Source organism: Drosophila arizonae, chromosome 3 (genome assembly GCF_054131065.1).
Source record: "Drosophila arizonae isolate 15081-1271.41 chromosome 3, UAZ_ARI_1.0, whole genome shotgun sequence".
Taxonomy (NCBI): Eukaryota; Metazoa; Arthropoda; class Insecta; order Diptera; family Drosophilidae; genus Drosophila; species Drosophila arizonae.
The window spans coordinates 27519504-27547198 of record NC_142923.1 but is presented as its reverse complement, the minus strand read 5'-3'; the positions used below and the strand labels follow the sequence as shown (position 1 = coordinate 27547198).

Below are 27695 nucleotides of genomic sequence, written 5' to 3'. Positions count from 1 at the left end.
ATCAGTCGATTGCCATAAGTATTTGAAATTATAGTCTTTAATAAATTAACTGAAAACATAAGTAACGGACATCCACTGGAAATCATTTAACGACTGTAACTATTCGAAATTAAATATTTATAAGTACATTTTTATACTTCCACACTGATACGTTTATTAGGGCAAATATAGGGTCTCTAAATTACCCTGGTATACAGCAACTTTCAGAAATGGAAATAGATGGCTGATTGTAGTGACGTACGAAAGATTTGATCCCACTACCCAATTAATTTGTAAGATGCGCAGCCGACTAAGCAGCGTTGCTTCCAGACCTATCACATCCTTGTTGTTTAGTGCCAGCATCTTTAGTTGTGATGCCGAATTTAATAGTAGCGACAATTGATCAGAGTCCTCCACGTCACAGCAACGAAGATCCAATTCGAGCAGCAGAGGAGCCACCAGGCGGATTACGTCCAAATATTCCATCGTTATGTTGGCATGTTGTATTTTGAGTCCCTTGATACGTCCACTTTCCTTAGCGCCCATACAGAGGGGTCGAAGAATGGCCAACACATCCTCCTGGTATATGGAGTAGCCCACATTTATGTTGATATGTTGGATGTATTTGCCAAGCGTGCGAAGTTGGTCTGTTTCATATTGAGGCGGAAAACGCATCGAAAATTCAAAGTTACGGTATTTGCGCAGCTGCCGTTGAATAGCGTTGTCGATTCGCGGATGAACTTTACCCAATAGCACCATTAACTCATCCAGCACGAGATATTTGAATATATTCGCCAAACAATAGTCGTCAAGGCTCAACAGCGACATGGAAGGTGCAGTCATGCTGAGAAAACTGAAACAAGCAAATAAAAAGTTATCAAACAGGCGCGCATCGTGTTATCGATAGTCAATCAGCTGTTGGGCCGTATGAACATGTGTGTGTATGTATTGTTTATATCTGTGCTGTCTACGTGTTTGTGGTCGACGCCGCTCCAAAATTAAAGTGAATCATATAAAACTCGTCTCCAACTTACGCGACACTCGCGAGCAGCGCTCACTGCCATTTCAGCAAAAATATTTTCAATTCCAAACGCGAACGCGACGGATGAAACTTCGACCAGTCGCTGTCGACTCTAAACTGCTGTGTGGTTGTTGTTGTTGTCGCGTTACAGGAAAAAACTGTTTGCGTGGATCAAAAACTCAAGTCAATTAACTATATTTGTGTCTCGCGTTAAATATTCCAATTGGAATATACACCGTCCAAGTATCTGTATCAGGCGTGGCACTTGCGGACTCTCGCTATCCGTATAACCCAATTGGAGCCCAATTGATCACACACACACATACGCACACAAATACATGAATTTTGCCTAAACTAGAACAACAGCAAGACAACGGAAACAACGAAATGGATGATTTAGGTGAGTGCACACAGATACTTCCTAATTAAACGGCACCCTGTATAAAATACAGGGTGTGCGAGTAATAATGCTGTTTAATGTATTGCTGATGCTATGACTTTCAAGGTCAATTGTTGTTAGCGGCATAAGCATACTACATAGTTAATTAGCATTCCAAGTCTACTGTTGCTGACTATGGCCGGTAGATGGTGATTGAGTAATTCTCTGAATTGCTCTGACAATTTCAGTAAGAATATGACTCTTATCTAATTTGGTTGGCTGGTTAATTATGTTGTACGATTAGCAGAGTTGTCCTATCAGTCGTTGACTAGTGCAAGCGTACGCACTTACACATATACATACCTACATACATATATACATGAACATGCGTTTTAATGAAAATGTGTATACATATGTATGTACATATGTGTCATATGTATCCTAACCTTATCGCTACTTATGAATACTTAAGATCCTCGCCATTGCATTTTTTGCGATTTTATGATTTATACGCATTCTTTGGAATCAAAAGCGACGCTGCAATCATTCATACGCGGGCATATTTAAACGATTAACACTGAGGTGAAGTTAGCTGAGTAGCCCAGGTTATTGTAAATGATATGCGTTCGTTAGGGCAGTCACTTCTTAAATGGGTTTGCCATTTATTTCTTCACACACACACACACACACACACACACACATTTTTAGTCATCAGCCGAGCTTCACGTATGTATATTTGTATGCATGTATGTATCGTCATTTTATTCGCAGCTGCTTTTGTTATTGTTGTTGCTGTTTATTCTTCTTACTTTATTTTCTTTATGACACAATTTCTGGGCTGTTTACTGCTTGTTGCGCTTGTTCTTAATGTCTTTTGATAAACACACACATTCACACATGCAAGAATGGAAACATTCCTAAGAGTTGACTAAAGGCCACTCATACTTATTATGTGGAAAATCGACTAAGTTGACAGCTCTCTGGAAGTTTACAGTTTAAACATAGGCCCACGCACAGTGGTGCACTTATCTGCAAAATGAAAGCACAAATTTCATTCATCATGCGAACGACATCGAAAGCGCTGCACTGTCTAGTCTGCATTTTGAGTGGAGTGTGCCCACTTTATTGATTACTCCCGTCTAAGAGGCTGCCCACTCACCGATCACCCATCACCACACGCAACATCTAGGTCTGGAGTCGGGTTGCGTGTGTGCAGCAACGTTGTTGACGTGCCAGTTGATCATCATAATGTTGTTTTTAGCGGATGCTGCAATTCGTCGTTGTGCGGATCACAGTGGTATTGGTAGAATTTTATTTTGTGCACCACAAACAATTTTAACAAATCTAATCAGACAGTAGAAGAGAAGCCATATCAAATAGTAGCAGGGATGACAGGTCGGAGATTAGTTGTCATGCTTTGACTTTTATTTTCACATACCGCGAGTGGCACTCGGTGCGCTCCACTGTGATTGCAGATCGCTTCACAATCTGAGTCTGTTTAGCTGCTCATTTCTTATTGTGCCCTATGCCTCCCACTTGCGGCTTTCGTTTTGCGGCTTTGTTGCTGTCGCTGCGACGCTGTCGTCATAACCTCATCATCACGACTTGCTGCAGCCGCAGTCAGGCGAACGTTGGCAGTGGCGTGAAACAAATGAGATGAGCAACTTTTTGTTTGTTTATTTGAGCTCTTTCGCTCTCTCGCTCTCTTTCTGTCTGGCTCTGGCTCTCTGGTAAAAACTCTCTCAAAATGCGCGTGGCGCTCGTGAGAGCAGCAGTACGTTTGTTTTTAGTGAAGCTTCATTGCTGCTGCGTTTGTGGTTCCATTTCATGTTCCGTTATCGAGCACAAGCGCCAAGTTCTATTTCAGTTGTTTGCGACGCGTTTGTCTAGACACGACGCGGCGCGAAGACATGCGCGTGGTTCACTCGTTTTCGGTCGGATTCGGCGTTCATGAATAAACAATAACAACAAATTGTGAGAGATTTGGACAAAGTGCAACTAATAAAAAATAATCAATAAATATGTTCGTATTGAAGCACAGTGTTTGATGAAATCTGTTCAATCGAGTAATCGATAACAGCAAAAAGTGTCAATAAAATCGATCAAGTGCTCAATGTGAATCTAAATACGCTCAAAAACAAAAACAAGAAACAGTCAAACCAGCAGCACAAAAAGTCAATGAAAAATCGGTGGGTTTTCCGACAACATCAGATGGCATAGCGTGGGAAAATTGTTTACTTAGGCTGAGGTATTTCGTTGCCAAAGTAGATCAAACCTACTCTAGCTAGCTAAAAAGATAATAACATATACATAGATAAACCTCGACTGTGATAAAACAGGAATTTCAGTAGCCCAACAGATAACAAAAGAAAACCGGATCAAAAAGAGACGCAAATTTGTTCGCACAGTAGATTAATGAGCCCACTGTCACTTAGCAAATCCCGTGAACATTCCGCTAAAATCCATGCAGAGCTTTTAAAATTTAAATTTAAACTAATTATGAAGCTAATTTTTAGAAATCGAATAAACAACTAAATAAAGAACAAAATGAAAAACGAGAGATATGCCTAAATGTGACAAGAGATGTGAAATTTGGCTAGCGCCATTAATTTTAAACATGCCCGACAATCGGATTATATGATATACATATGTATTTAAGAAAAATTGAGACTAATGCCGTGGGTGTTGAGCGGGGAAATTTGTTAATGTGACTGGAAAATGTGTGGAAGACAATAATAAAAGTAGAGCGATGATGACTTTCACTGATATCAACTTATGCTAGGGGATATTATAGTCAAAATCATCCATCCTAAGTGATCAGAGTCTCTGGGGCGTTTGCACATGTTTATTGTGAAAGTACTTATATCCCCTATGTTAGTGTATACGATGTTACAGCAATTACGAAAGATGGCTATTATGAATATACGACATTTTACACACGTATTTCAAGCACTTGAAATAAATTGTAAGCAAAGTCGCTTTCATTACGAAAATCTCAACAATTGGGTGCACATGAATGCATATGTATATAAATATGTGCACATATTTTTAAGGGGATCATCTCGTCGAGTCTCGTGCATGTGATGCACTTATTGGAATTGCTTTCGATTTGCCGCCAAACCGAATTCCAATTAGTTACAAACAATATCTCTGTATCTCTCAAGTGCCACCCACTCTCCCTCTCTTTGAGTTGGCTCCTCTTCGCCCACGCCCGTGCGAGCATCCACTCTGCCTAAACTCAGATCATATGTTTGCTCTAAGCATTTGTCGAGCTGAACCGAATTGACTGCAATGGAAGGGAAGTTAGCACCTTTTTGTTAGGCATAGGAAACGTCGTCAATCCCCTATCGCCTCGCTCGCTTTGTCGTTCGCGTACAATGAGTTCATCGTTCAATTTGTTAGCGTAGTGCGAGTCGAGTTGAGTTGGGTTGAGTCGCGCAAGTTCTCGTTTTCAATCAGCAAATCGATTCTTATCTCCAAGTGCCGACTCATAAAATTTCAATTAGTACGACGACGAAGGGGGAGCAGCTGAGATGCTCTGTTTCTACTTTAGACAAATAGAGACAGTCTCTTCTCTCTCTCTCTCTCTCTCTCTCTCTCTCTCTCTCTCTCTCTCTCTCTCTCTCTAGCTGAACACTTAGAGAAGCCTCACTCTTATCTCATCAGAGAGCAGCAGGGCCACCCACACAATAGTTGGATCTCTTTTAAATTAACTATAGTATAAATTATATAAAGCCTTGTTTCTAATGTTATAAATTAGGAAAAATAGACTTTAATATGTGTTAATTTAATTCATATTATATTTATGATAAGCCCGCCTAGCTTGTCAACCCGAATCTAACTTTAGATTAGTTATAAAGAATGCGAAAGAGTCTGATAAAGTTACTCTTTTAGTTCTAAACTTGAATTACGAACATGATCAACTTTTAGAAAAATAATATTCCAGCCTTCGTAACTAAATTGCATTCAAGACTACTTTAATCCATACTTGATCTTTTCCAATTGAAAATATCAATATATCTTCTGAAAAAGTTCCTTTTATCATATATGTCCAATTGTTCATTCAATAGGCATCGATACGAGAACGATTCCTTCTGTTTAGTAATTTCACATCATTGATTTGTACATTGTATAAAATCGTTTTATAGCAGCATAAACTGAACTTATTTATGGCCCATAGAGAGGTCAGCAGAGATCACCCACGTGAATGTAGAACTTTCATTGCTTTACGTTTTCACCTTTGGCGTTTCACGCAAGGTCGGCCCAAATTTTATGTACTTACCTATCAAATATTCATAGAGTATTTATAGAGAGATCTAGCTATCGTCTGTGGCGTCGCGTCGGTCAACAAAAGTCCAAGTCCATTGAACACTGGCTGCCCGCCGTTGCTTGGAATTTCCTACACCCCAAAAAAAAAAAAAAAAAAAAAAAAAAAAAAAAAAAAAAACTTAAACGAAAATGAAATCATAAAAGATCACGCTTTGAATATCCGATATTCGAATACCCTTGCAAATAAGAATTATTTGTTACATGGTATCCCTAGAGTAGACGTTTGATTGAACTGATGAATAATCACAAAAAGAAACTAGTGAAAATTTTCACATGTTTAGAAACATTGGTTCTTAGTTTTGATAATCTGTTATTCAGTAGTTCATTAACTAAGCATTAATTTGACACTTTTAACTGAGCAACTGGATATAAAATAAATAATTATCAAGTACGACTGAGCAAGTAACTGGAACATATGGTCCTAGAACTGTTGAGCTGGTAAATAGAATTCACTTAAGTTTACAATTAGTTAGAAAGTTCGAGAAACTTGGATTAAGAATAGATAGAGAATCGGACTATTAAAGTTTTTGCTCATATTATAGATTGAGCAATCTATAAATCTAGAGAAGGGAAGAACTTAAGAAATATTGAACTAGATTTCTTTGTAAAGCTACAGAACTAAAGTTAGTTGAAAATTGAAGTGAAATACGAGAATCATAGAAAGAAGAAAGGGAGATATAAGCAGAACTACAACACATCTAGAGAAATATAGATCTATAGATCTATAGAACTGTAGATCTTTAATACTAGTAACTAGTAAGAAACTTGATAATTGGTGACTTAATCTAGAAAAGTTGAAAGTTATAGAATTAGGGATTCATAGAAAGAGATTTATAGAAATAAAGAATTTAAGAACTCGATTTAGATAACTAAGAATGTAACTGAAGGACTATCGACGAGGAGAACTATAGAACTGACGGGAACTCTATCTTAGAGAGCTATATAACTATAGAATCATAGGGACTAGGGAACTGGAGGAAACAAGAGATATATAACTGTAGAACTAGAGATTAACAGAACTCTCGATCAAGAGATCAAAAGTAGAGCACTATAGAACTGATAGACTGGAAACAGGCGAATCGCTTTAACTTGATATTCGCGTCTACAAAGGTGTCTTTTCCTGTGCCTAATAGTTGATATTGCCTCGCTTAGGGTATGCTAATATTATCATGCCGTTGACTTTTAAATTTAGAACTGGCAAACACAATCGTTAGTTATTCCTTTCTGCTTCTTTTTCTCGTTTCTATTGTGGATCCGCTGCTCTGTTGGCGTCTGCCCAGCGCGAAAAGCTGGAAAAGCGTGTTGAGATATCTTTGGCTACCTTTTTGGCAATGCACTGCGGAAATGTTAGGGCATTTCTTCTGCTTTTCTTTTTTCTTCTTGTTGTTTTTTAATTAAATTTTGGGCGTTAGGTGAATTTGCTGCAGTGGTGCTGGTCGAGGCGAAAACGTCGCCTTTGATTTGCGTGTACTGCTCTTTTTTTTGTGTTTAATTTATTTTTAGTTCTTGATCATGGCGGTGACGTAATTTGGCAACCTTGATTCCCCGCTAGCATCCAACCCGGCGACAAAAACAACAAACACGAAAACCTGCTGCTGCGCTGAACATTTTTGTTGTTTTATTCTTGCCTGAATTTATGTTTATTATTTGTTACCTTTTCCAATATGTCGCTATTTGTTTGGACACATGTTGACTGTATTTTCTTTTGGTATCTAAATGGCCAATAAATCTGGCCTTATGGCATCGCCGGATCAACCTGATCGCCTGTCATCCGTGGGTGATCATCAATTATCAATGTCTCATATATCAACTAAAACTGCATTTTATTTATGTTGGAAATCCCACTCACTTTTACTTCAAACATTTGGTTAGATGGGGAAATGCGGGAGACGTGTCTTTGAACCAATCTTTTGAAAAACTTTAATGAATGATCTGTTTAATCCGATAAGTAAAAATACCTTGAGTTGGATTCATTTTTTAATGTTTTTTCTTTATGTCTTGTTTTATGTTTTCTTATGTAGTAATGAACTTAAGACAACGCCTGAGATAACATATCTGAGAAGAAATCCCTAAGATGTTACTGAACCTTTTTTATAGTCAAATGTTCTTAGTTTCGAGTGACTCTCGATTGATCAAAAACTGAGACGAAGATATAGTCATCTTTCCTGATTTGCCATTGTTCTATTGACCTATACATATATGTGTATAGTTTTTGCTTTAAAAGAACAAATGACATTCGTATACAGAAAATGGAGCAAATTCACAATTGCCATGCCCCCATTTAGTCTTGAATGGCTTATACAAAAATCTATTTCAAAATAAATTTCTTCCTGGTTTTGCACGCTTCCACTGGGATATGAAGGAAATATAAACCAGCTGTGGGTATCAATAGATGCATATTAGCGGAGAGTCAGAATAAGATTGCACAAAACCAATATGCCCGCTTGAGAAGGAGGTTATTAAATTGGCATAAATATTATTAAATAATACTATTCATATTCATTGAACCACCCAAAACCTTGAACAGAATTTTGCAAATTAAATTGATTAATTTTATTTTATTTTATATAAGTATTAGATTTTTTTCAATAATTGCCTTTAGAATAATTGAATTATAATTGAAATATTTAAAGGATTTTACAGATTGAAACTTTCTGTTCCATTCCATTTTATTCCATAAATTTCGATGATATATGAACTACTGAACATATTCATTTGGATAGTGAACGATTAATCTCACAGTCGCGAAATAACTTCTTAACAATTATATTGTTTTCCTGTTCAGGAACTTTAAATTGAGTCGCATGAATCGTGAACTTTTGAACTAAATGAACTATCAAACATATAGTTCACGACATGAAAATGATAGATTGAACTCTGTCATCGGGCTGAACTAGAGCCGGCAAAGTGCTGAACAAGTTCCATTTCTCTTGTGGCATCCCCTAGCCCCCATTTGTAGCATTTAGTGGATTACTGTGGTCGGGGAAGTTCTGGGACAAAACTCTTGACAGACAAACGGATACCGAATGACAGCCAAACTCAGCACAAACAAAACGACAAATCCGTCGACGGACGGGTCTCACATGGCCAAAAATAAAAATGCGCTCGGGAAGAGGCAGTCGATGCGAAAGCTTTTAAATAACTCAGCCAAGTGCATTGGGTGGAGCACTACTATATAAAATACTATCCAAGTCTAAATAATATATTGCAGATGCAATCTGTTTGTGTGAACTTTCGATTTTTTATTGGCTTTTGAATGCAGCTAAAGAGCAAAGTGTTACACATATATATACACAAATATATACACAAATATAAATCAAAATCAAGTCAAAATGGATCGAACTATGTATGGGAAAATTGATCCAGGAGCGCGACAACCCTATCGCACGGTGCGCAGCAAGGGCATCCAGCCGGGCTGTAAGTATTCGTTCAACTAATCCGACTCAGATCCCAACTCACAGATAAAGTGCAGCGGCGTCTCGCAGGAGGCGTCATTCATTTGAAAGGAGCTGCCTGGTCGCCAGAGCTCCACGCAATGCTCCACACCGCCAGTGTTGTCCGGCTGGCCGGCGGACCAGCGCAGGAACTGGGCATCCTTGCCCGTTGCCTGCGATACGTATACGCCCGGTGTGGCCAGCTCATAGAGCGATAGCCAATAGCTCTTCGCTGGGTGCAATCGGGCACTCAGCTCGAGCAGCTCTTGCTCACTCTCAGGGTTGACCAGAAACCCGTTCAGCTGGCGACAGAGATTACCCGCATGGAACCAATTCACGCGCAGTGATTCCTCAATATAGTAAATCTTCTGGCCAATCGGAGTTGCATTGACCAGAGAGGTTCTCCTGATAGCTGCTGTGATGTATCAAGGGTTTTGCTAGAGTAACTTAACTGCAGCTGCAGTTTTAGCTGCTCACCTGCATGAATGCGCGTGGCTTTGAGGCTTAGAGCACCCAATAGCAACAAAAGCAGGAAATGTTTGCACATTTTGTGTGTCCGTCCGCACGCTTGACGATTAGATGTGTGACTAGCCCAAGTATGCTCTATTCGATTTGCGTGATAAGTGCAAAATATGATAGTACAATTGATAACTTAAGTTGACAGCCAAGCAACAACAACAACAACAGTGGTCGCTCGCTATGTGAAACGCTTTGAAATTGCACTTATTGTAAAATTTTGTTACATATATAATGTATCTATCTATATATCTATACGATTACATAAAAGTGAAAGATTTTATTATTGTTATATGGATCGATTTGAAAAACTATTTCACCAGAATCCTACATTTTCTCTATTAAATCAATTTTCTTTAATGGGCCATCAAATATTTTTTAAAACATATGGCATCCGTATATAAACATAAATAATGTAACTAAAAGATTAAAGAAAATACCAAAAAGTGAAAAATAGATTATATTCTGGTTATTATTTAAATCCGACAAAAAATAATTTTAAATAATATAATGGCCAAAGAATTAGTTTTTTTTCCGATTTACACAGAAATTCTAATTATCGGAAACGAATTTTTTCAATATAATCTTACGAATAATTTTCTGGTAAGCCATTGACCACTGTACCCCAATGATATCATTTCCTTGATAGGTTAAGCAATATTCGTGTGCATCCCCCATATAAAAATCGGAATTTACACAATTCGCTGCTCGAAATCTATTGATATATTTCAAACTGATAAACCGAACACAAAAGACATTGCATAAAATTAACCAACTCTCTACTTTCCCAGCGAATCTTAAAATTCGAAAATTGTAATAAGTATACTTTCTGTACTATCTTAAGCGCCATCTACATCTCGTCTCAAGAACTTCCATGCGTTTCCATACTGTTGCATACTTTTAGGCAAGTCAATTTTGTAGTTTAGAGTCATAGTATTAGAGATAAGTTAATGTTTTTGTACACTTCTCGCTCGCGATATAAGAAGAGTGTATTCGACTGTCCACATGGAATTGAGGACTTCATGTTTGCAATACTCTTTATATAGTTGCAAAGGCAGCAATAGCTATGATAAGTTTTAAAGCAATAATGGCGCAATTATTGTTTTCGTTTATCGTGCTTTGTATAAACATTTGAGTTACAAAAAGAAACTTTGTGATGTAACATATGAAATCTCTTGTGCCTATAGATCGAAAGTCTTTGTAAATGTAACTGAAAAAAAATATTTTGGTCTGTTGTTGATACCCTGCTTGAAGAGCATTCAAAAAGGAGAAAATTATACCAATTCTAGCTATTCACAAATTGAATATGTGAAATTATTAATATAAATGTTGTAATTAGTAAATTAGTAATATTGCTCAAATATTTTCATAATTATTACAGGAATCTGCAATATATAAAATATATATATTTCTATTATAGTACTTAATAATTATTAAGAAAGTCGTGTCAAGGTGCCCAAAAACTATAAAAATTTCACATTTCACTCAGGCGGTAAACTTGCATCATTATATAAATGATCTTATAGATCCTAGATATTGAAAATTTGTTAGGAATCTTAATCTGAGTGTAACGATGAGTAACATAATATGGATTTCATTCATTATCAGTCAACAAATATAATTACCACTTCTACATTATTGTCGACAACAATTGCTTAAAACAGATTCCAACTTTTTATTGGCTATATCTATTTATTTACGTATATAATAATGTGAATCGATTCATATACAGACATATTTTTATAAATATGTGTTATATAAAAAATCATATAGAAATATTTCTTAAATTTGTATATGTTAATCATTCTATAAACAAATATATGTATGAATATTGATAATTACATACTTAATATCATTTTGGGAATTAGGGATCATTTCGTATATATCACAATAGTTCGTACCAAAAACGTGAATGTGAAATGGAAAATCTTAAAGGTATTTGCTAGTCGAGACATTAGAACTGAAGCTTTTTCATTTGTTTCTCAGTGCTCGTAATTATAGTTCACTGAGAACCACTACATTCACACTATTCGATATTGCATCAAAAGTGAAGTCTCAACTAGTCAGACATTGATTTGAATATTTTGAATTCAGTTAGTAATTGAACGTCGTGCGGTTTCCATCACAGGTGCAATTGAATTTTGTATCTAAGTCATGAGAATCGGTAAGCATGAACAATCGGGTAGTCTAAAGTCGGGCCAGGGCGGGGACGGAACGGGTTTACTATAGCGACCCTCGCGACGTGGTTCATTCATTAGATCATTTCATTCATTCAGCGTCAGCTGAAAATTGACATTCAATGTGGGCGTCGCATAGTTTCTGCTGCTGTTCTATATTCGCCTATATATTATAAATATCTATGTATCTATGTGTATGTATATTTATATACGTACCTTGATTGGTGATTATGTAAGCGGTCTTAATTGCCAAGCTAGCTGATTCAATGTTAAGTCAATAAGCCTTGATAACGCCAAGCCCGACTAGATGTTGATGCAACGCTTTGGGATTATAATTATGCGTTCCCTCGTCAGACCGGAAGTTCTTTTACAATAGAGTTGGAACCAGTTCCAATAACAAATAAAACTCTGTTCACTTGTCACTTGTATAATCTCTGTCTTTGTATTTCAAAGTAAAAAACGCAACTTCAGCTGGAGACAACTTAAATTTCAGCTTGTTAACCTTATTGAACTGCCCGCTGAAAATCGGAGTAATCAATTGTAGATGTCAGCGTCGAAATAGAGAGGAAAACCTCGTATACAAAAGAAACAACAACACTCTCTGACAAATTAATACAAAATAATCAACAAAAACAATTTTAATTTGTTGCCGTTTGTCGTTTGTTGCTTGTTTTGTTTTTATTGCTGCATACTAATTTTAGTTTTGGTCAAAGTCAAGTGACTCATCGGGGCACACAAAATATAAAGAAAGAAATAAAATAGAAGAAAACGTTTAAAGTGTTCGGGATTCTGCTCGGCAGGTGGCGCCTCCGAGACAAACGCCCACAAAGGCTGCCTGTAGCAGGCACAAATGGCAACGTTTTCTCAACACCAAACGCAAAAGTGTTGTAATCAGCAACAACAACAAGATCAACAGCTGCTGCAACACCAATACATAGACACAAACACATGCCCAATTGAGTTTGAGCGAGTTTTCCCACCCTCTCTTGAGTGAGTTGTACGCTGCACACTGGGCTCGCATACTGCAAATAGTTCGAGTAGAAATTTTGTAAACACTTAATAAACTTAATAAAAAATCTATAGGCATTTCATAAGCATTATGGGATTAGTACTATATAATGGTAAAATGCACTTAGTTTGACTAATTAAAAATATATACATATATACATTATTTATAAACTAAGGCTTTTATTCAAAATTTACTTATAAGCTTTAAGATATTATATAATGTCACCGATTTTTTGAGTGCTTGGCTTAAGTTTAGCATAGTAGTATAACTAGCAACTCATTTTGGTAAACAAAAGATTTTTAACATGCATGTAACCAGTGTGCGCTGCTGCTGTTAGATTTGCCGCTGCCTTAGCTTCAGCAACGGTTTTCGTCCGGCATCTTGTTCAGTTGCTTTTAAGATTTTGCCGAGCGAAAAATAATTTTTGGTGATCCGCTTCGTTGCTCTGTGCGTAAAAAAAAACGTCGATCGATTGTTTGTGTAAAATTGTTGTTGGTGTTTGTTTTTTGTGTGTGCGCCCGTCCACCCGCTTATAACATAATATTTATACTTATTCGCCGAAGTGTGTGCATGTGTATGTGTATAGAATTTAATAAAGCCTGCGAATTTCGATCAAAGGAAAACAACACCAACAATAACAAGAGCATCAACAATTGTGAAACACACGAAAACCAAAAAGTGACAGCCGCAAGCTGCATAAATATGTAACACAATGTCAACAGCAATTGCCAAAAGCCATATGACGCAGACGAAGCTGTTGAAAAGCAGCGCAGTCAAGAGCATAAAATAAAACAAAATACAACAAACAGCAACAGCAATAAACTCAATAAGCAACATAACAACAATTGAAAATGCGCGTGCTGCTTGACCTGCTCTACGCTTCGCGCTCTCGCCCACGAATTCGCTAGCTATACATGTTCTCCCGCTTCCTCTCTCTGTGCGGCATCGGTCGCCGTTATAACAGCTGTCATATGTTCGAATTCGAGTTCGACTGAGACTGCGATTGCGACTATTGTGAATATGATTGCACTGCCACCCTGTTGTCCCCGCTGAGCATCTCTCTGCCTGTCTCTCTCGCCAATGTTGTTTTTGTTTTGTTTTCTTGTTTAAACTGCAATTAAATAACTTCGATGCGATGCTCACTCAATTGCTGCTCCGTCCATCTCTATCTCCCTCTCTCTCTCTCTCTCCAATGCTAAATGGTGGCTTTTAATTGAATTTAATTGCGTTTTAATGAACGCTACTTGACAGAAATGTCAGTTAATAGTTAAAAATTGTCATCTTCGCTGCATTTTGGCTATGATGTTTAGAGAATTTCTAATAAAAAACTTTAAAGTGTATGAAATTGTTTAAATATAAAGTTCTTTTCTTGAATGCAATATTTACAATGGCATAAAAAATAATGTACATATTTAATGTTATATATCATTAATCACTCAGACTAAGCCATCAGTTCTTTAGACATTCTTAGCATCTTAGCTTTTATATAGTCAAAAAGATCTTAATAAGATTCATGTCGATTTCCGAATCATTTCTTTTTCTACATAAATCGTATAATAATTCATTCGGCCCCACAATCTTGACGTTGACCCACTGAAGCGCGACGCTCTGATAACCCTGCCAGCTCTATTTATAGTGAACTATCCCCAATCGCCATCTGGTTCAGGCCATATACCATATGCATATGAATAGACACTTTTAAAAGTCAACCACATGTTCGAATACCCATATAGTTTGATCGTTTGCTTTCGATTTATTTTTAAGCGAATTGCGAAACGATTTGCCATTTATCTGATATTTCCATAAAGTCCGAAAACAGCTTCTTAAATATAGATCATCGCAGCTATCTTTTTATATTTTCACAATATACATTTTCTGCCAAATTTCTGCGTTCACAGTTATTTTCCCACTCATTTGCTCTTATATAACTCAAAGATCTCACTCAATTTGAGTGAAACTCATTTTCTGCCTTCTCTTTTCTGGCATTGGCCCAATTGCAGGTGGCACTAACTTTTGAACCCAACGGATTAGAATCGATGCCAAAATATACAAATACATACATACATATTTAAAAATCCCTGCTCGATGATTCGTTTGATTTATTTTTGGGTATTTCAGCACTGATGTATTAATCGCTAGCTGTCATGTTCTACGTATGACAGTGTTTTCCATTCCATTCTCTCTAATCGCCTAGGTTGGGCAGAGCTCTGAAGGTGTGAATCGCTTACAACGTGCAATATTGTTTTTGGATAATTTTGTTTTGCTTCCATGTAATACAATCAATATAAGCTGTATAAGCTTGAGTACATATTTTTCGACATTCAATTAAAAAAAAAATATTTATGTTACATGCAATATGCATGCCGAGTTTTCAATGTTTACATAAACAAAAGTTGTAAACAAAACAATAAAAAAAGATTTTATTTTAAATGTGGAAGAATCGTTTAATATTGAAATAATAAAAAATGAAAAAGTATATATTTTTGTTTTTACGTATTTCGAAATAAGGCACCATGAATTTACATCTAAATGCCTGTATGTATGTATGGCATATCTTGGCTGGTTACAGGGTATATAAAGGTCGTGCACATTCAAACCGAGCACGCACTTTTGTTTGTTTGTCGCTTTTAACCAAATTATAGCCAAACATAATGCAAACAACGTTAATTTGATCAGATATATCGACAACGAGTCTCACAAGCACACACACACACACATCCGTATATATAAATATATTTATATAATCATCATATATGCGATATTTCGTGCATTGGCGCGATTTTTAGCTCGCTCGTCTAGTTCGTCCCACGAGAAACATATCAAAAATATAAATATATACATATGTATATAAATTTGATATAATGTGTGTGTGTAGACCTCGTCTACTGTTCGATGACCGCCACACCCTCCGCCCCTGCTGCCAACCCTACATTGCTTATGTCCATTTCAAATGAGGCGTGGGAGTCGTGGCTTTTTGGCTCTGCTTTTCGATTGAGTTTTCATGCAGCTTAGCAACTGAATTTAAAAATCCTCAGCTCTATATTGTTGTTGTTGTTGCTGCTGTTGTTGCTGTTGAAATACGTTGAAATTTCAAAGAGATTTCTATTAAAGGAACTAATCGAATCGTTTGTACCTCGTTCAGCATCTGCATCGAATTTGGCCAAACTCCTTTTTGGGCTAACTAAATGTCTTCGAAACTGATATCATCGTCGTTCCACACCTCGCCCCTCAACGACTGCTTCAAAGTGGGCGTGTTTGAGCGACGTTTGGGTAAGTCCACAGCCGACAAGTGCGTGACGAACTGTAATATGTGGGAATGGGCCAGGCCAAGAGATTTCCAATGCCAATCCCAAGTTCAAGTTCAAGCGTAATTGGCGAAAGTATAGAAAGTATATACGCCGCGAAATTTACGTTATTAGTTGTGCTCTATAAGCAACCCCAGTCTAAATTAATATTGCATATGTAAGGATGATTAAGTATTTCATACCTCATCAGTATTATTAGTATTCCAATCAGGCGCGACCACTAACAAATATTTTTTGTTTTATCTGCATATTTTGGGATTGTTGATGGAACACAGTTTTTCGATTTATAAACCGAGTTTTTCGATTTACCGACTTCTTCGGTAAATCAATAAATTAGTTCACCGTACAATCCTAAGTTTCTATCTTTTAAGGTAATTTATTGCTTATTTCCCACGCCTGCAGGAATATATTTCATTTATAATATTCCTTAGTAATAATTCACCTTCCACCATCCAGCCATGATTTGTCACAGCTTCTAGAGGACGTAATAATATAATCGGAATATCGCAACCGTAATTCCCGTGTCCAGTTTTAGTGTTCTACATTGACAACAATGAGTTGAGAGATCAGTAATTGAATTATATTAGTATACATACATATAATTAGTCTATGCCAAACAAATATAAAATTTTTGTATTAAAATTTAATATAATTCAGTTGCAACTAGGGCTGTCGAATATTTTTAAAATATCGATGATACTGATGATGATGTAACTTTAAAAATAAATATATAAAAATATTCGATTTTTTAAAAACTTTTCCAACAAAAAATCTGTCCCAAAAACAAGAATAATATGAATAAGTAATTTTCATTTAAATGAAAAAGATTGCGTTACTCCATTATTCGGTACTCAAAAGCATCATAGTGCTTGTTTTTCATATGCGACGCTCTATTTAATCTGTTAGCACTTGTTTTCATTACTTTATGGCACAAATTACATTTGCTTGTTCCATTATTAAAGTCAGAATAATACGTTTTCACCATATTTTATAATTTTTGTACATTCGCAATGGAATCACTTATCACAGGAGTGACCAACGCAAATATATAAAAATTATCGCAAAAATATTCGATACTTTGGCAAAAAAAATATTTAGATATAAATATATTTTTGTTGAAAAATATATCGATATATTGATGTTTTGATATATTTTCAAACACCCTAGTTTCAACTATATTTTCGTCAGGAGCCGAGCTTTAGACTGTATAAATATATAACGCAAATATATTTGGGCTTCACACGTATTTCATAAAATATAAATATTAGTAATATATGCAATATCCAGCTAACTTGTAGAAGACGGTTTATTACATTTGTTCTTAGATCTATCCGTCCGTTGATATTAAAACCTATCAGAAATGAAGTCTTGAAACTCTTAGATGCATGCTTTATAGATCTAAACACTTTCAGTTTCAATAAAAATGATTCAGACATTATATAATTGCTTTAGGAAAGGATTCTAGTCCTAACAGTACTCATATAACGTATCGCCAATAGGCAAGCTTTTATTAAGAGTTTTAGTATTTTTGTTTATTGTATTAAAACCTTGCGGAAAAATATTTTATGATTGGATAGTATATCCTAATATATATAATAGTAATATGTTTAGTAAATGTACATTGCTGTTAAGGAATTGAAATTAAGCTAATTACTAAAGCTTTCAAATATATTTTTCCACTTAGTGCAGACAGCAACCCAGTTCAAGTATAAAAGCCCTAAGAAAAAGTCAATTTTCTCCAAGTTTTTATTTAGTTTTGCTTGACTGCGCCGATAACGCGAGTAAGCGTTGATATTCCTTATCAGTAAGTTTTGGCTTTTGGTTAGATATATAGCCAAGTGAATAATTGTTTGGACAGCAGCTATCAGTTGTGCTATGCGTCAGAAGAGAAACGTTTAGTTGGTTGCGATCGTCTGGGCAGGGTTTCTAGGCCATGGCTAACTATGGCGATTACGATAATCTGGGTTGGAATGGAATGTGCCAAAAATAAGTTGCAGCCACATTTAATACTCTTTTCGTTTTCTATTGCTTCAGATGCACTACTTGCCGACTTGCAGAACAGCGTGCCGGGGCAGCAGACCCAGCCGCAGTATGGAATTGTCCAGTCCAAGCAGCAGCAGCAACAACAACAATTTGTGGACAATACGCCCGGCTATGGCAGCCTGAGGGGCAAAGCACAACAGTCGCAGCCGCAAGTGGTAAGTGGCAATTGCTTTGAATTGATGTCAGTTGATTAATTAAACCACTTTATGCGGCAGTACCAGGAACATTACAGCGTGGAGACGCGCTCCCCCACAGCAGCTGAATTCAATGGCTCCGGCCAGCAGAGCAATGGCTATCAGCATCAAGGCACTGGATCGTTGCCACGCTCTGGCTACAGTAATGGCCAGAATAGTTCGGGCTTGTCGGAGCTGGACTCGCTGCTGCAGGACCTGCAGAATGCGCGTTACAACAACGGCGGAGCGGAGCGTAAAGGTGAGTTAAGATGAGGCTAAAAGACGAAGTCACCAACTAATTATTGTTCACATTGTTCCAGAAGTGGAGGTTCCCGTTAACTACAGTACGCCCGTCTCCAAGTACAACACCTTCAACAGCTACGCCTCGGTGGAGGATCGACCCACTGTGGACAGCCTACTCAACGAACTGGATAACGCTCACATTTATGCTGTGCCCAACGGGTAAGAGCTATGCGCGTATCTAGATTTCTTTGTGCTTAACTGTGTGCTTTTCAGATCTGCACATAAGTCGCCCACGCCTGGACGACATGTAACTATCACGGTGCGCGAGACTAAGACGGAAAAACTCACAGGTCCCGATGGACCAGGTACTGTGAAAAGTGTATTTTAATAGCCCAAATAGATTACTCAATCATATATATTTGTTATAGTTGGCACCATCGAGGAGCAAATCGTGCAGAAGAAGGATTCGTACTCGCCAAATCTTGTCGCGCCAGCGCCAGCCGTTAAACATCAAGGCTACACATCGCAGGCCACCAAGGAACTGGATGACTTAATGGCTTCGCTGTCTGACTTTAAGGTAAGCCGGTGTAACCACGTCGAAAACGGATTCGTAACGGAATGGGACAGGTCTATGTTAGGCAATCAGCATCAGTAAATGTGAGACATTATTTGTAAAGTCGAACTGAAAGTATTTATCGATATTCAGATATTCAATTTGAGAAATCATCATAGAACATAAATACTTTGAATGCTTGTCCACATTCATAAATGTTTGACTAACATCGAAATGGTTAAAGAATGTTAATTTTAATACTGATGACCGATATTTAAATTGTGAGTTAAAATGTGTACTTGAAACCGATGAATGGTCGAATAGACAATACTCTGTTGGAAAAATGAATTCCATTGTTATGAATGTATAAAGAAACAATAATATCCTTAAATAGTCCTTATGACTATGAATTTTGTGAATTAGAGCGCCCCCTGCTCGAACATGTGATGTTCTGCTCTGTAAATTCCATTTTAGTTACTGCAAATTGGAGAAAGAAAATGTCACTTATTCTTGTCGATGGGTGTTTAGACCAATCATGCATTTGTTGAAACACCATCCATAATTCAACCATTTTGCGCAGTTTCAAGTTACCCAATTATAGTGATCCTGCGTTTCCAAAATACTCTCTCAATGACTTTAGTTTAAAGTTTTCCTCTTCTCCCCCAATCAGGAAGTGACTGTATCATCATTAGAAATCTTTAGATAAATATACAGTTCATGTTGCTTGTAGTTCGTCAGTAGAAAATCTTATTGAGATATATTAATATTAATATAATATTAATACCGAAGGCAGATTTATAGTCAGTCAGTCAGTCAGTATAGCATTAATAGAGTTTTAGTTTTTAGTTTCAATATTTCCGAATCCTTCTTGTTTTCCTCTGCTTTCACCCGTGCGACAATAATATTTTTGTTTTCTATTTCCATTGCCATTTTATCTATTTTATTTTAAAAATATTCTATCGTTGATTTTTCGAAATTTTTTTTATACCCTGAACCCATTGAAAATGGGAAATCAGGGTATAATGGTTTTGTGAAAAAGTATGTAACGGGCAGAAGGAGGCGTGGTAGACCCCACAAAGTATATATATTCATGATCAGCGTGACGAGCTGAGTCGATATAGCCCTGTCCGTCTGTCCGTCCGTCCGTCCGTCCGTCCGTCCGTCCGTATGAGTGCGTCGATCTCAGAAGTTATAAGAGCTAGAGAGCTGAAATTTGGCATGCATACTCATGTGTACCATACGCAGTACGAGTTTGCTTTATTTTTTCGATAAATCGTCCGATAACTTTTTTATCGAGAATAATCGAAAAATTGATTTTGTTTTTTTAGCCTAATTTGAGCATTTTTAGATCTGGAGTCTTCAAATTTACGTTGTATATAAAGTTAATAGATACAAAGATTTTGTAATTTACAGATTTTGGATACCACGCCCCCTTCGCCCCCAATTTGTAAAAAACGCATTTCAAGTAGTAGAGACTTGTGCTTTGGAATGTACACACATATTTACCATATGATTACACTCTGAAAGTTTCATTAAGATCATATGTTTACAAAAGAAATTATTCGACAAATAAATTCTCATAATATTGCCCACACTGCAACGCAGCCCAAGCGCAGCCGCTGCTTACTGCGCAGTTAGCAGAGCGCGTGCTTATAAGTGCATGTGTATGTATGTGTGCATAAAAGAAGTGCAGAATGATTAGAATATATGCTTAGAGGGTTCAGGGTATCTCCTAGTCGAGCAGTCTCGACTAGAGTCTTCTTACTTGTTTTATATTAGTTCTGATAACTCCTTGTTAAGTTTATCTATATTAGTATGTTTTGTAGCTACGGTCTCTTAAATGTTATCTAATAAGTCTATTTTGGTCAAGCAAAGGTTTTTATGTGCATTACTCAGTACTAGTTGGCTTTCCAGAGATTCGATAATTGATTTGAGCTTTATGATTGTATTAGTTGATTTGTTTTTGCTTCAATTGAGCTTCGTCAACCTTCAGCATCCTTTATCAGTAAAAGTTGGAATTTTCACAAGTAATCTCATATTGTCCAGGCATGCTTGGCTTATTTGAAGTTGTTAATAAAATTAAAAGTGATATGCAGCACATATCATATAATAATAATTATAATGTATATATAATCTTGATTAACGGTTGACTTGATTCACAGTATCTTCTAGAGGGAAATTCCTACTTGAACTGCAGTTTGAACTCGGTCGACTTAAGTAATATAAAAGAACTCGATTGATATTCAATAATTCGATAAATATTGATATTGATATCCAATTTATTCTTGACTGTAAATCCCTGGAGGCAATTCGAAATGATACTTTTCTTCGGTTTATTATGTTATTAATGAATACTTTTGTATTCCGCGATATTTATCTATTTTTATAATACATACATATTCTATGTATAACTATCAGTTCTTATAGTTTAATGAACTTTTTATGTTCAATATAAAATGTTTTGATTTTCGTACAGGGTACATTTAGCCGAATTATGCGTTTAATTGAAAGGCAGCAAATTTATATTTAATTACACATACATAGAAATGTATATACTATATATATATATATATATATATATATATTAATTAATATAGATACATATTTATTATACCCTGAACCCTTTGAAAATGGGAAATCAGGGTAAATGGTTTTGTTAAAAGTATGTAACTGGCAGAAGGAGGAGCAGACCCCACAAAGTATATATATTCTTGATCAGGGCGACAAGCTGAGTCGATTTGGCCCTGTCCGTCTGTCTGTCCGTCCGTCCGTCCGTATGTATGAACGCGTCGATCTCAGAAGATATAAGAGCTAGAGACTTGAAATTTTTTTCCTAGGTCCGGGTATATATACTTAATTATATCTCCTGCACCTGTAGAGCTAGAGCATGCAAATTTTAAAAGTAGATATTTTAATTTAAATTAAATTAAATTTTAATTTAATTTCGATTTTTGTTGTAATTTACCACCCACCCCTATATCCACTCCTCAGCCTCAACTTTGTAAAAGGCGTATTTCAAGTACAAGAGACTTGTGCTTTGGAAGTTGCATACATTTTCACCATATGATTACGCTCTAAAAGTTTCATTAAGATTGTACGTCTAGAAATTAAATTATTCAACAAATAAATTCTTATAATGTTGCCCACACTGCAGCGCAGCCCAAGCGCAGTCGCTGCTTATTGCGCTGTTAGCAGATCGCGTTCTAATACGTGCGTGTGTATGTATGTGTGCCGAAAAGAAGTGCAGAATGATTAGAATATCAGATTAGAGGGAGACTAGAGTCTTCTTCGGACTTGTTCATAAATGTAATAAAAACTATAAAATGAACAAATTTATCATGTCAAATCGTGTGACGCATATCGCTCAAGCACATCTAATGATATACACGTTCCTATGTTTGCCCTCTACCTGTAGTATATCTGCTCTCTCTCTCTCTTTCTCTCTCTCTCTCTCTCTCTCGCTTTATAAAATCTTGAGCTCTTGACTTTGACTTATGTTGAAACCAAATTGAAGGTGAAACTTTGAATTTCTGCAAAAATTCACATACACATATCTATACAATTTCAAATCATTGTCAAATTTGAGTGATTTTTTTATTTATATCCTACCATAAATACTCAATGGGTATCTCTAGGTACATAAAACAATCAGTCAGCGATCATAAAGTAAACAAATGTTTTGCTTCTGTTGAGGGCATGCTAATTTCTTTAGAAACTACGTAACGCAAGGAGTTAAAGGCTATAGAGAAACTGTTAGTTGATATATCAATCTATACATACATAAAGATATCTATACAAATTTTTTGTTGTTGTTGATATTGATTGATATGTTAGTTATTTGAATAAAATGTATTTAAATGAATGTCTTCCATGAATGAGTAGTTTGTCTTGTTATCCTGATCAAATTCGTTCTTATACAATATATATATATATATAGACAAATACAATATATAATTATTTAATTAGCAATTATTTACCTTAGCAAATATTCAAATAGTTCGTCCAAATTCTATTAGCATCGGTCCTTCGTCTAAGATTGTCTATTCTAACTGTATCCAATAAAGTTTCTTTAGCATCGTTTCGATAGTTCTGCATCTGTTGATTATGTATTTAGTTTTTGTGGGACTTATATTATTTTTCCGCATCTCGCAGTTCGGACATTTGTTTTTAGAACTTTCTGACATTGTGTACAACGGATGGATGATGATGATATATCTGAGCAGATGTGCTCTGCATTTTGTTGTCATTTCTCGTGTTTTTTCGTCTATTTTTTCTCTCGTAAAGCACGCGCTCGTCCCATATATGACAACAACAATAGCGCAACAGCAACAGCTGTCCTGTTATTGTTTAAATTTTCTCCATATTGTATGTCAAGGTCCAATGGCTATTCCCATGGAGTACGCTCAATGTGTGCCCTTGGTGCCTGCTGCAACTTGACAGCTATACGGCTCCTAGCCCGGCTAATTAGCTTGAGTGCATAATAAAACAGAGGCAATCCATTAAATGCCAAACAGACAGACCCCAAATATGTCGTGTGTTAAGTTTTGCAGAGGGCAATGTATTTCAGTGTATTTCATTTGTGGCGGACGCTGAAATGTTTTGCTTTTTACGATTTTAAACAGAACAAGTTAGAACGTTGCAGTCGGGCGTTACCGGCTGCGGAATACTCATTCACATCCCATCAGCAATTTAGTAGTTAAGTTTCGCTCTTAGACTGTAGAGCATTCAGGTTTTCCCGATTTGCCACGCCCCTACTGGGCGTAGACACCTCATTTTCAGTTCTTAAAACGAGCTAACGGTACCCCAACTGCGAAATTTGAATGCTTACGCTCAAAAATTATGAAATTTACAGGGTATTATTTTTGGATCATTCCGATTTTCCACGCCCCTTGTGGACGGATCGGGAAAATATTACCACTTTATAAATCGTAGATATACACTAGTATGTATCCCAAATTTCAAGTCTTTAACTTCAATAGCGCCAAAATAAACTGCGTTCATACGGAGAGACGGACAGACGGGCGGACAGCAAGACGGACATTGCACAAAACCAATATACTAATGCACTTTCGTGAATGAGTATAAAAAGATAGGCAGTACAAAGCGCAATATTTATTTTTGATGTTTGTATTATAATCTGACTATACTTTTATTTATAATATACACATATGATAATAGACTTTTTTTTTAATCTGATAAAATTAGAGCAAAATTAAATTTTTACAAATTACTTGTACTACTGCTCTAACATGTCTGCCTATATATAATATATTTCAAATATATAGTGGGATTTCTAGCTTGGGTTTACAATTACGTTGCTCGGAACTCCTAGGGATTTTCCAAGAAAGTATATGTCTAGGTCTATTGAGTTCGTAGTGAAACATGAAATATGGTACCTTTTATTATACAGCTAATTTTATTTGAAAAAAAAGAAACTATATTTCCTAGCTATTCAGTAACTCTGCTTTAGTCAAGAACTGCTTGGTATATGTTTTTTAACTGAAATTTAGAAATACTCTGTGGAAGACAAGTTAAAGATGAGTCTGGGCGAAATCTCGCAAAGTATGGGTCTCGTGCTCTTCCTTCATACTATCATATCTACATGCCTATAGGGGTAAACGGGGTATGAATGACTTGGAGAAATGTATGTAACAGAAAGCAGAAGATGTGCCACATAAAAAGGATATAAGTATCTATATACAGATTGTAAATACAAATTGGTTGATGTTCACCTCTAAAGGGTGGAATATACATATTATGGATTTATAATTAATTTCGAGATTCCACAAACAATAATCTAGTCAGGGTGTTATCTAGGTATAACTTTACATTCTGGTATTCCATATGCAGAAGCGTAAAAGGAACAAGAATAGGACTTCTTATAAACTAATTAAATAATCTATTCAGAATATGATCTAGTCGGCGTGTTTCGATTAGTTTGCATGATACCTGATATCTGATTACATACGCCGAAGCACCTCACGATTGCGAAACATAAATGGGACTTCGTATGAACTATTTTGATAATCTAGTCCGGGTGTTATCTGGTCGGTGATTCTCGGCAAATTTGCTTTCAAAAGCAAAGCGCAACTAATACAATTTCACAGTTGAATTCGGGTTATAAAATGACGTCTGAGAGTTAAAAATATAAACATTTGAAAGGAAACTCTGAACGTAGAACTTGCAGATAATCTTCACAATTTTGGCAAATTATGTTGAAATGCATTTAATTTGGCACATTCGTCGTCTGTTGCTTGGATTACTGCTAGCAACTAATTAATTAATAATTAATTATATTCTCTTTTTCTCGACATTCTTGGCTACTGGCGAGGGTCGCGCCTTAGCCGGCGTAAGATGGGCGGGGGGAAAGCGGGCAGACAATATGAAAATTGCAATTCAATGTCATTGACGAAAGATCATAAAGAAAATCTGAATATACACAAATATATAAGTGTGTGTGTGTGTGTGTGCGTGTGTTTGTCTGTGTGGCCGTGTCTGTTAATTATTTAATATCATTTTCAATTTTTGCCATCGCTGCGAGTCTTGGCGTGTCCGTGACTTTTGTTGATATGCCGCAAAGAGATGATAAATATGAAAATGAAATTGGCTTATTCTAAGCAAGTGTGTGTGTGCGTGCGTGTGTGTGTGTAAGGCGCAAAAAATAAAATACACGAGAAATATATAAACAATATTGCACACGGCACCTCACAACTGCTTTGGTTTTTAGGCTCTTTGCGGTGCTTGGAGAGGAGGAGGAGGGGCATCGGTGGGCGCCCACACGACACTGGCAGTCAGTTGGTAGCACGCCCCCGCCAATTGCCACCGCCGCCCGTTCGGGTCACCACTGTCAACACATTCTCACGGAGCGCTCGTTATAGTTTTTTCTATTTATTTATTATGATTTTTATTTTTGATTTTGGTTTTGCTTCAGTTTCTTCGGCTTGTTCATTGCAAATCATTTGCATGGCTATTTTTGAACACGTTTTTTAATATTCTTCCATTTGAATAGATCTCTCTCAGTATGTGTGTCTATATGTCTATATTTATTTCTGTATATGTGTATCTATATATACACTATAATTTGTATGCCTTTTTTTTTCATTGCCGCCCCGAATTGGCAATCTGCTGACTGTCTATGGGGGCTCTTTAGCAGCTGTGCCTGCCTCTCTGCCCCCATTCATAAAAGTCGCTCATTGATCGAAATTTCCTCTTGGCATCTTCCTGCCTCGAGTCCCTAACTCTTCCCCCTTTTCCGCTGCCCATGATTGAGTAACCAATTCGACTGCATCTCTGTTTTGGCCAGCGTGTGCCAAACAAACGTCCCCTTGCGCTTATTATGGGGGAATCCTGTTGGCCAATTGGCTGGCTTTCAGCTTTATAGCGCCACAATGAGCTTCTGATCACAGACGCAGCCACACATTGGATTCTTTAAATAGCATCCAAAAAGCCGCCAAAGCTAAAGAAAAACAAGAAATTAACCAAATCATTTGGACTTGGGTGGCGGAGTGCGGGCTACTTCAGCAATGGGCGCTGCGATCACGTTATCTTCTCTACTGGCTTATTAAAGAATCATTTAGAGGCTTATTCTTCATTATATTTAAAAAATTGAATATTAAACTAGTATAGATTTGATTGAGTATTAAAGATGATAAATGCATAAAAGTGAATATGAAGTCACTTGATATATATGATCTATAAATGGGTGAGGGACGGAAGAAACTAAAGGAAAATAATGAAAAAGGAGAAAATAGATAGATGAAAGCTGGACAGAAATTAAGAGAGAAGAGGAGAGAATTGACTTTAAGTAAATGTATTGTTTCTTATGTGACTAAACTTGATTTTCCATTTTACTATCAAAAACCCTAGTCTGATAAATAGATTTGAATATTAATTTCTTTCTGGATCTGTGCCAAAAAGACATCGCAAAAGTAAATTCTGATATCATACACATTTAATGAATATTATATTCCATATCTACTTTACCAAACATTCTAAAATCAATTAAAAAGATGTACGTCCCAAGCCCTTAAAGTAAATATAATCCGAAGTAGTATATCATTCTTTAAAATATTTATATACGCCAATAACATGAGTAATCCCTATCGACTATACGATCTATTTATAAACTCTCGTAAAGTATTCCGTTTCCAATATTCATCTTCTAAGTAAAATTTGATGGAGTTTGAGGCACATATTCGAAATTCCAGTCAAATTCCTTATCTAGCCAATTCATCGAATTATTTATGGTGCATACAATATATGTTATCTAAACAATCTATTTATAGACGTCTCTATATAAATTCCTCCATTCATTAAGATAACAATATGATGCTATGATTTAGGCGCCTCCTATCGTTGAAACGTCACTGGGCTTAAATAGATAAAGAGATGGGAAAACACACATACACACTTACAGAGTATAGCACTCAATTAGGCGTCTAGGTTAGTCTGTACAGAGACACAACAGAGCAGCAACAGAATAGTATACATATATATAAATTTAAATATACCTATGTAAATATATGCATGTATAT

At 36.4% G+C, this 27695-nt stretch overlaps 3 protein-coding genes across 22 annotated transcripts in view; 1 reads left to right on the top strand and 2 right to left on the bottom strand.

Moving 5' to 3' along the window:
• Positions 1-124: 124 nt before the first annotated feature.
• On the bottom strand, positions 125-27695 carry LOC108610321 (uncharacterized). 8 transcript variants are annotated; one of them, XM_089464083.1, is made up of 3 exons: positions 23139-23564; positions 5662-5778; positions 125-832 (listed from the first exon to the last, which is right to left on the bottom strand). In XM_089464083.1, the coding sequence occupies exon 3, from the start codon at positions 820-822 to the stop codon at positions 157-159; it is 666 nt and encodes a 221-aa protein (XP_089320209.1). In that variant the 5' UTR covers positions 823-832; positions 5662-5778; positions 23139-23564; the 3' UTR covers positions 125-156. The 8 variants fall into 8 exon arrangements, with proteins under 8 accessions (XP_089320209.1, XP_089320205.1, XP_089320210.1 ...); XM_089464079.1 differs by lacking the exons at positions 5662-5778; positions 23139-23564 and adding exons at positions 2539-2723; positions 2818-2970; XM_089464084.1 differs by lacking the exons at positions 5662-5778; positions 23139-23564 and adding an exon at positions 27672-27695.
• Pax (paxillin) overlaps positions 1257-27695 on the top strand; it is a 31747-nt gene continuing 5308 nt past the window's right edge. The window contains exons 1-7 of one of the 12 annotated variants that reach the window (XM_089464071.1): positions 3263-3568; positions 8971-9125; positions 18184-18347; positions 18408-18624; positions 18686-18827; positions 18882-18973; positions 19037-19185. In XM_089464071.1, the coding sequence (XP_089320197.1) occupies positions 9041-9125; positions 18184-18347; positions 18408-18624; positions 18686-18827; positions 18882-18973; positions 19037-19185 (849 nt within the window). In that variant the 5' untranslated portion in view covers positions 3263-3568; positions 8971-9040. Of the gene's footprint in view, positions 1401-3262; positions 3569-8917; positions 9126-11691; positions 11823-13184; positions 13292-13399; positions 13419-13530; positions 13549-15955; positions 16115-17968; positions 18114-18183; positions 18348-18407; positions 18625-18685; positions 18828-18881; positions 18974-19036; positions 19186-27695 lie in introns of those variants that run through there. The other 11 variants (XM_089464068.1, XM_089464073.1, XM_018002319.2 and 8 more) reach the window with 11 other exon arrangements.
• On the bottom strand, positions 9120-9775 carry lectin-37Db (C-type lectin 37Db). Of its 2 annotated transcripts, none has more exons than XM_018002352.2 (2): positions 9620-9775; positions 9120-9557 (listed from the first exon to the last, which is right to left on the bottom strand). In XM_018002352.2, exons 1-2 carry the CDS (start codon positions 9687-9689, stop codon positions 9142-9144), a joined length of 486 nt encoding a protein of 161 aa, XP_017857841.1. In that variant the 5' UTR covers positions 9690-9775; the 3' UTR covers positions 9120-9141. The 2 variants fall into 2 exon arrangements, with proteins under 2 accessions (XP_017857841.1, XP_017857843.1); XM_018002354.2 differs by having other exon boundaries at positions 9120-9554; positions 9620-9763.

Excerpts from the sequence above, each read along its gene's own strand:
- LOC108610321 (XM_089464079.1), bottom strand. The coding sequence starts at position 2,564 with ATGTTGCGTGTGGTGATGGGTGATCG. Across the intron at positions 833-2,538 it reads CGTGTGGTGATGGGTGATCG|TTTTCTCAGCATGACTGCAC; the intron begins GTGAGTGGGCAG and ends TGCTTGTTTCAG.
- lectin-37Db (XM_018002352.2), bottom strand. The coding sequence starts at position 9,689 with ATGTGCAAACATTTCCTGCTTTTGTTGCTATTGGGTGCTCTAAGCCTC. Across the intron at positions 9,558-9,619 it reads AGCCACGCGCATTCATGCAG|CAGCTATCAGGAGAACCTCT; the intron begins GTGAGCAGCTAA and ends GATACATCACAG.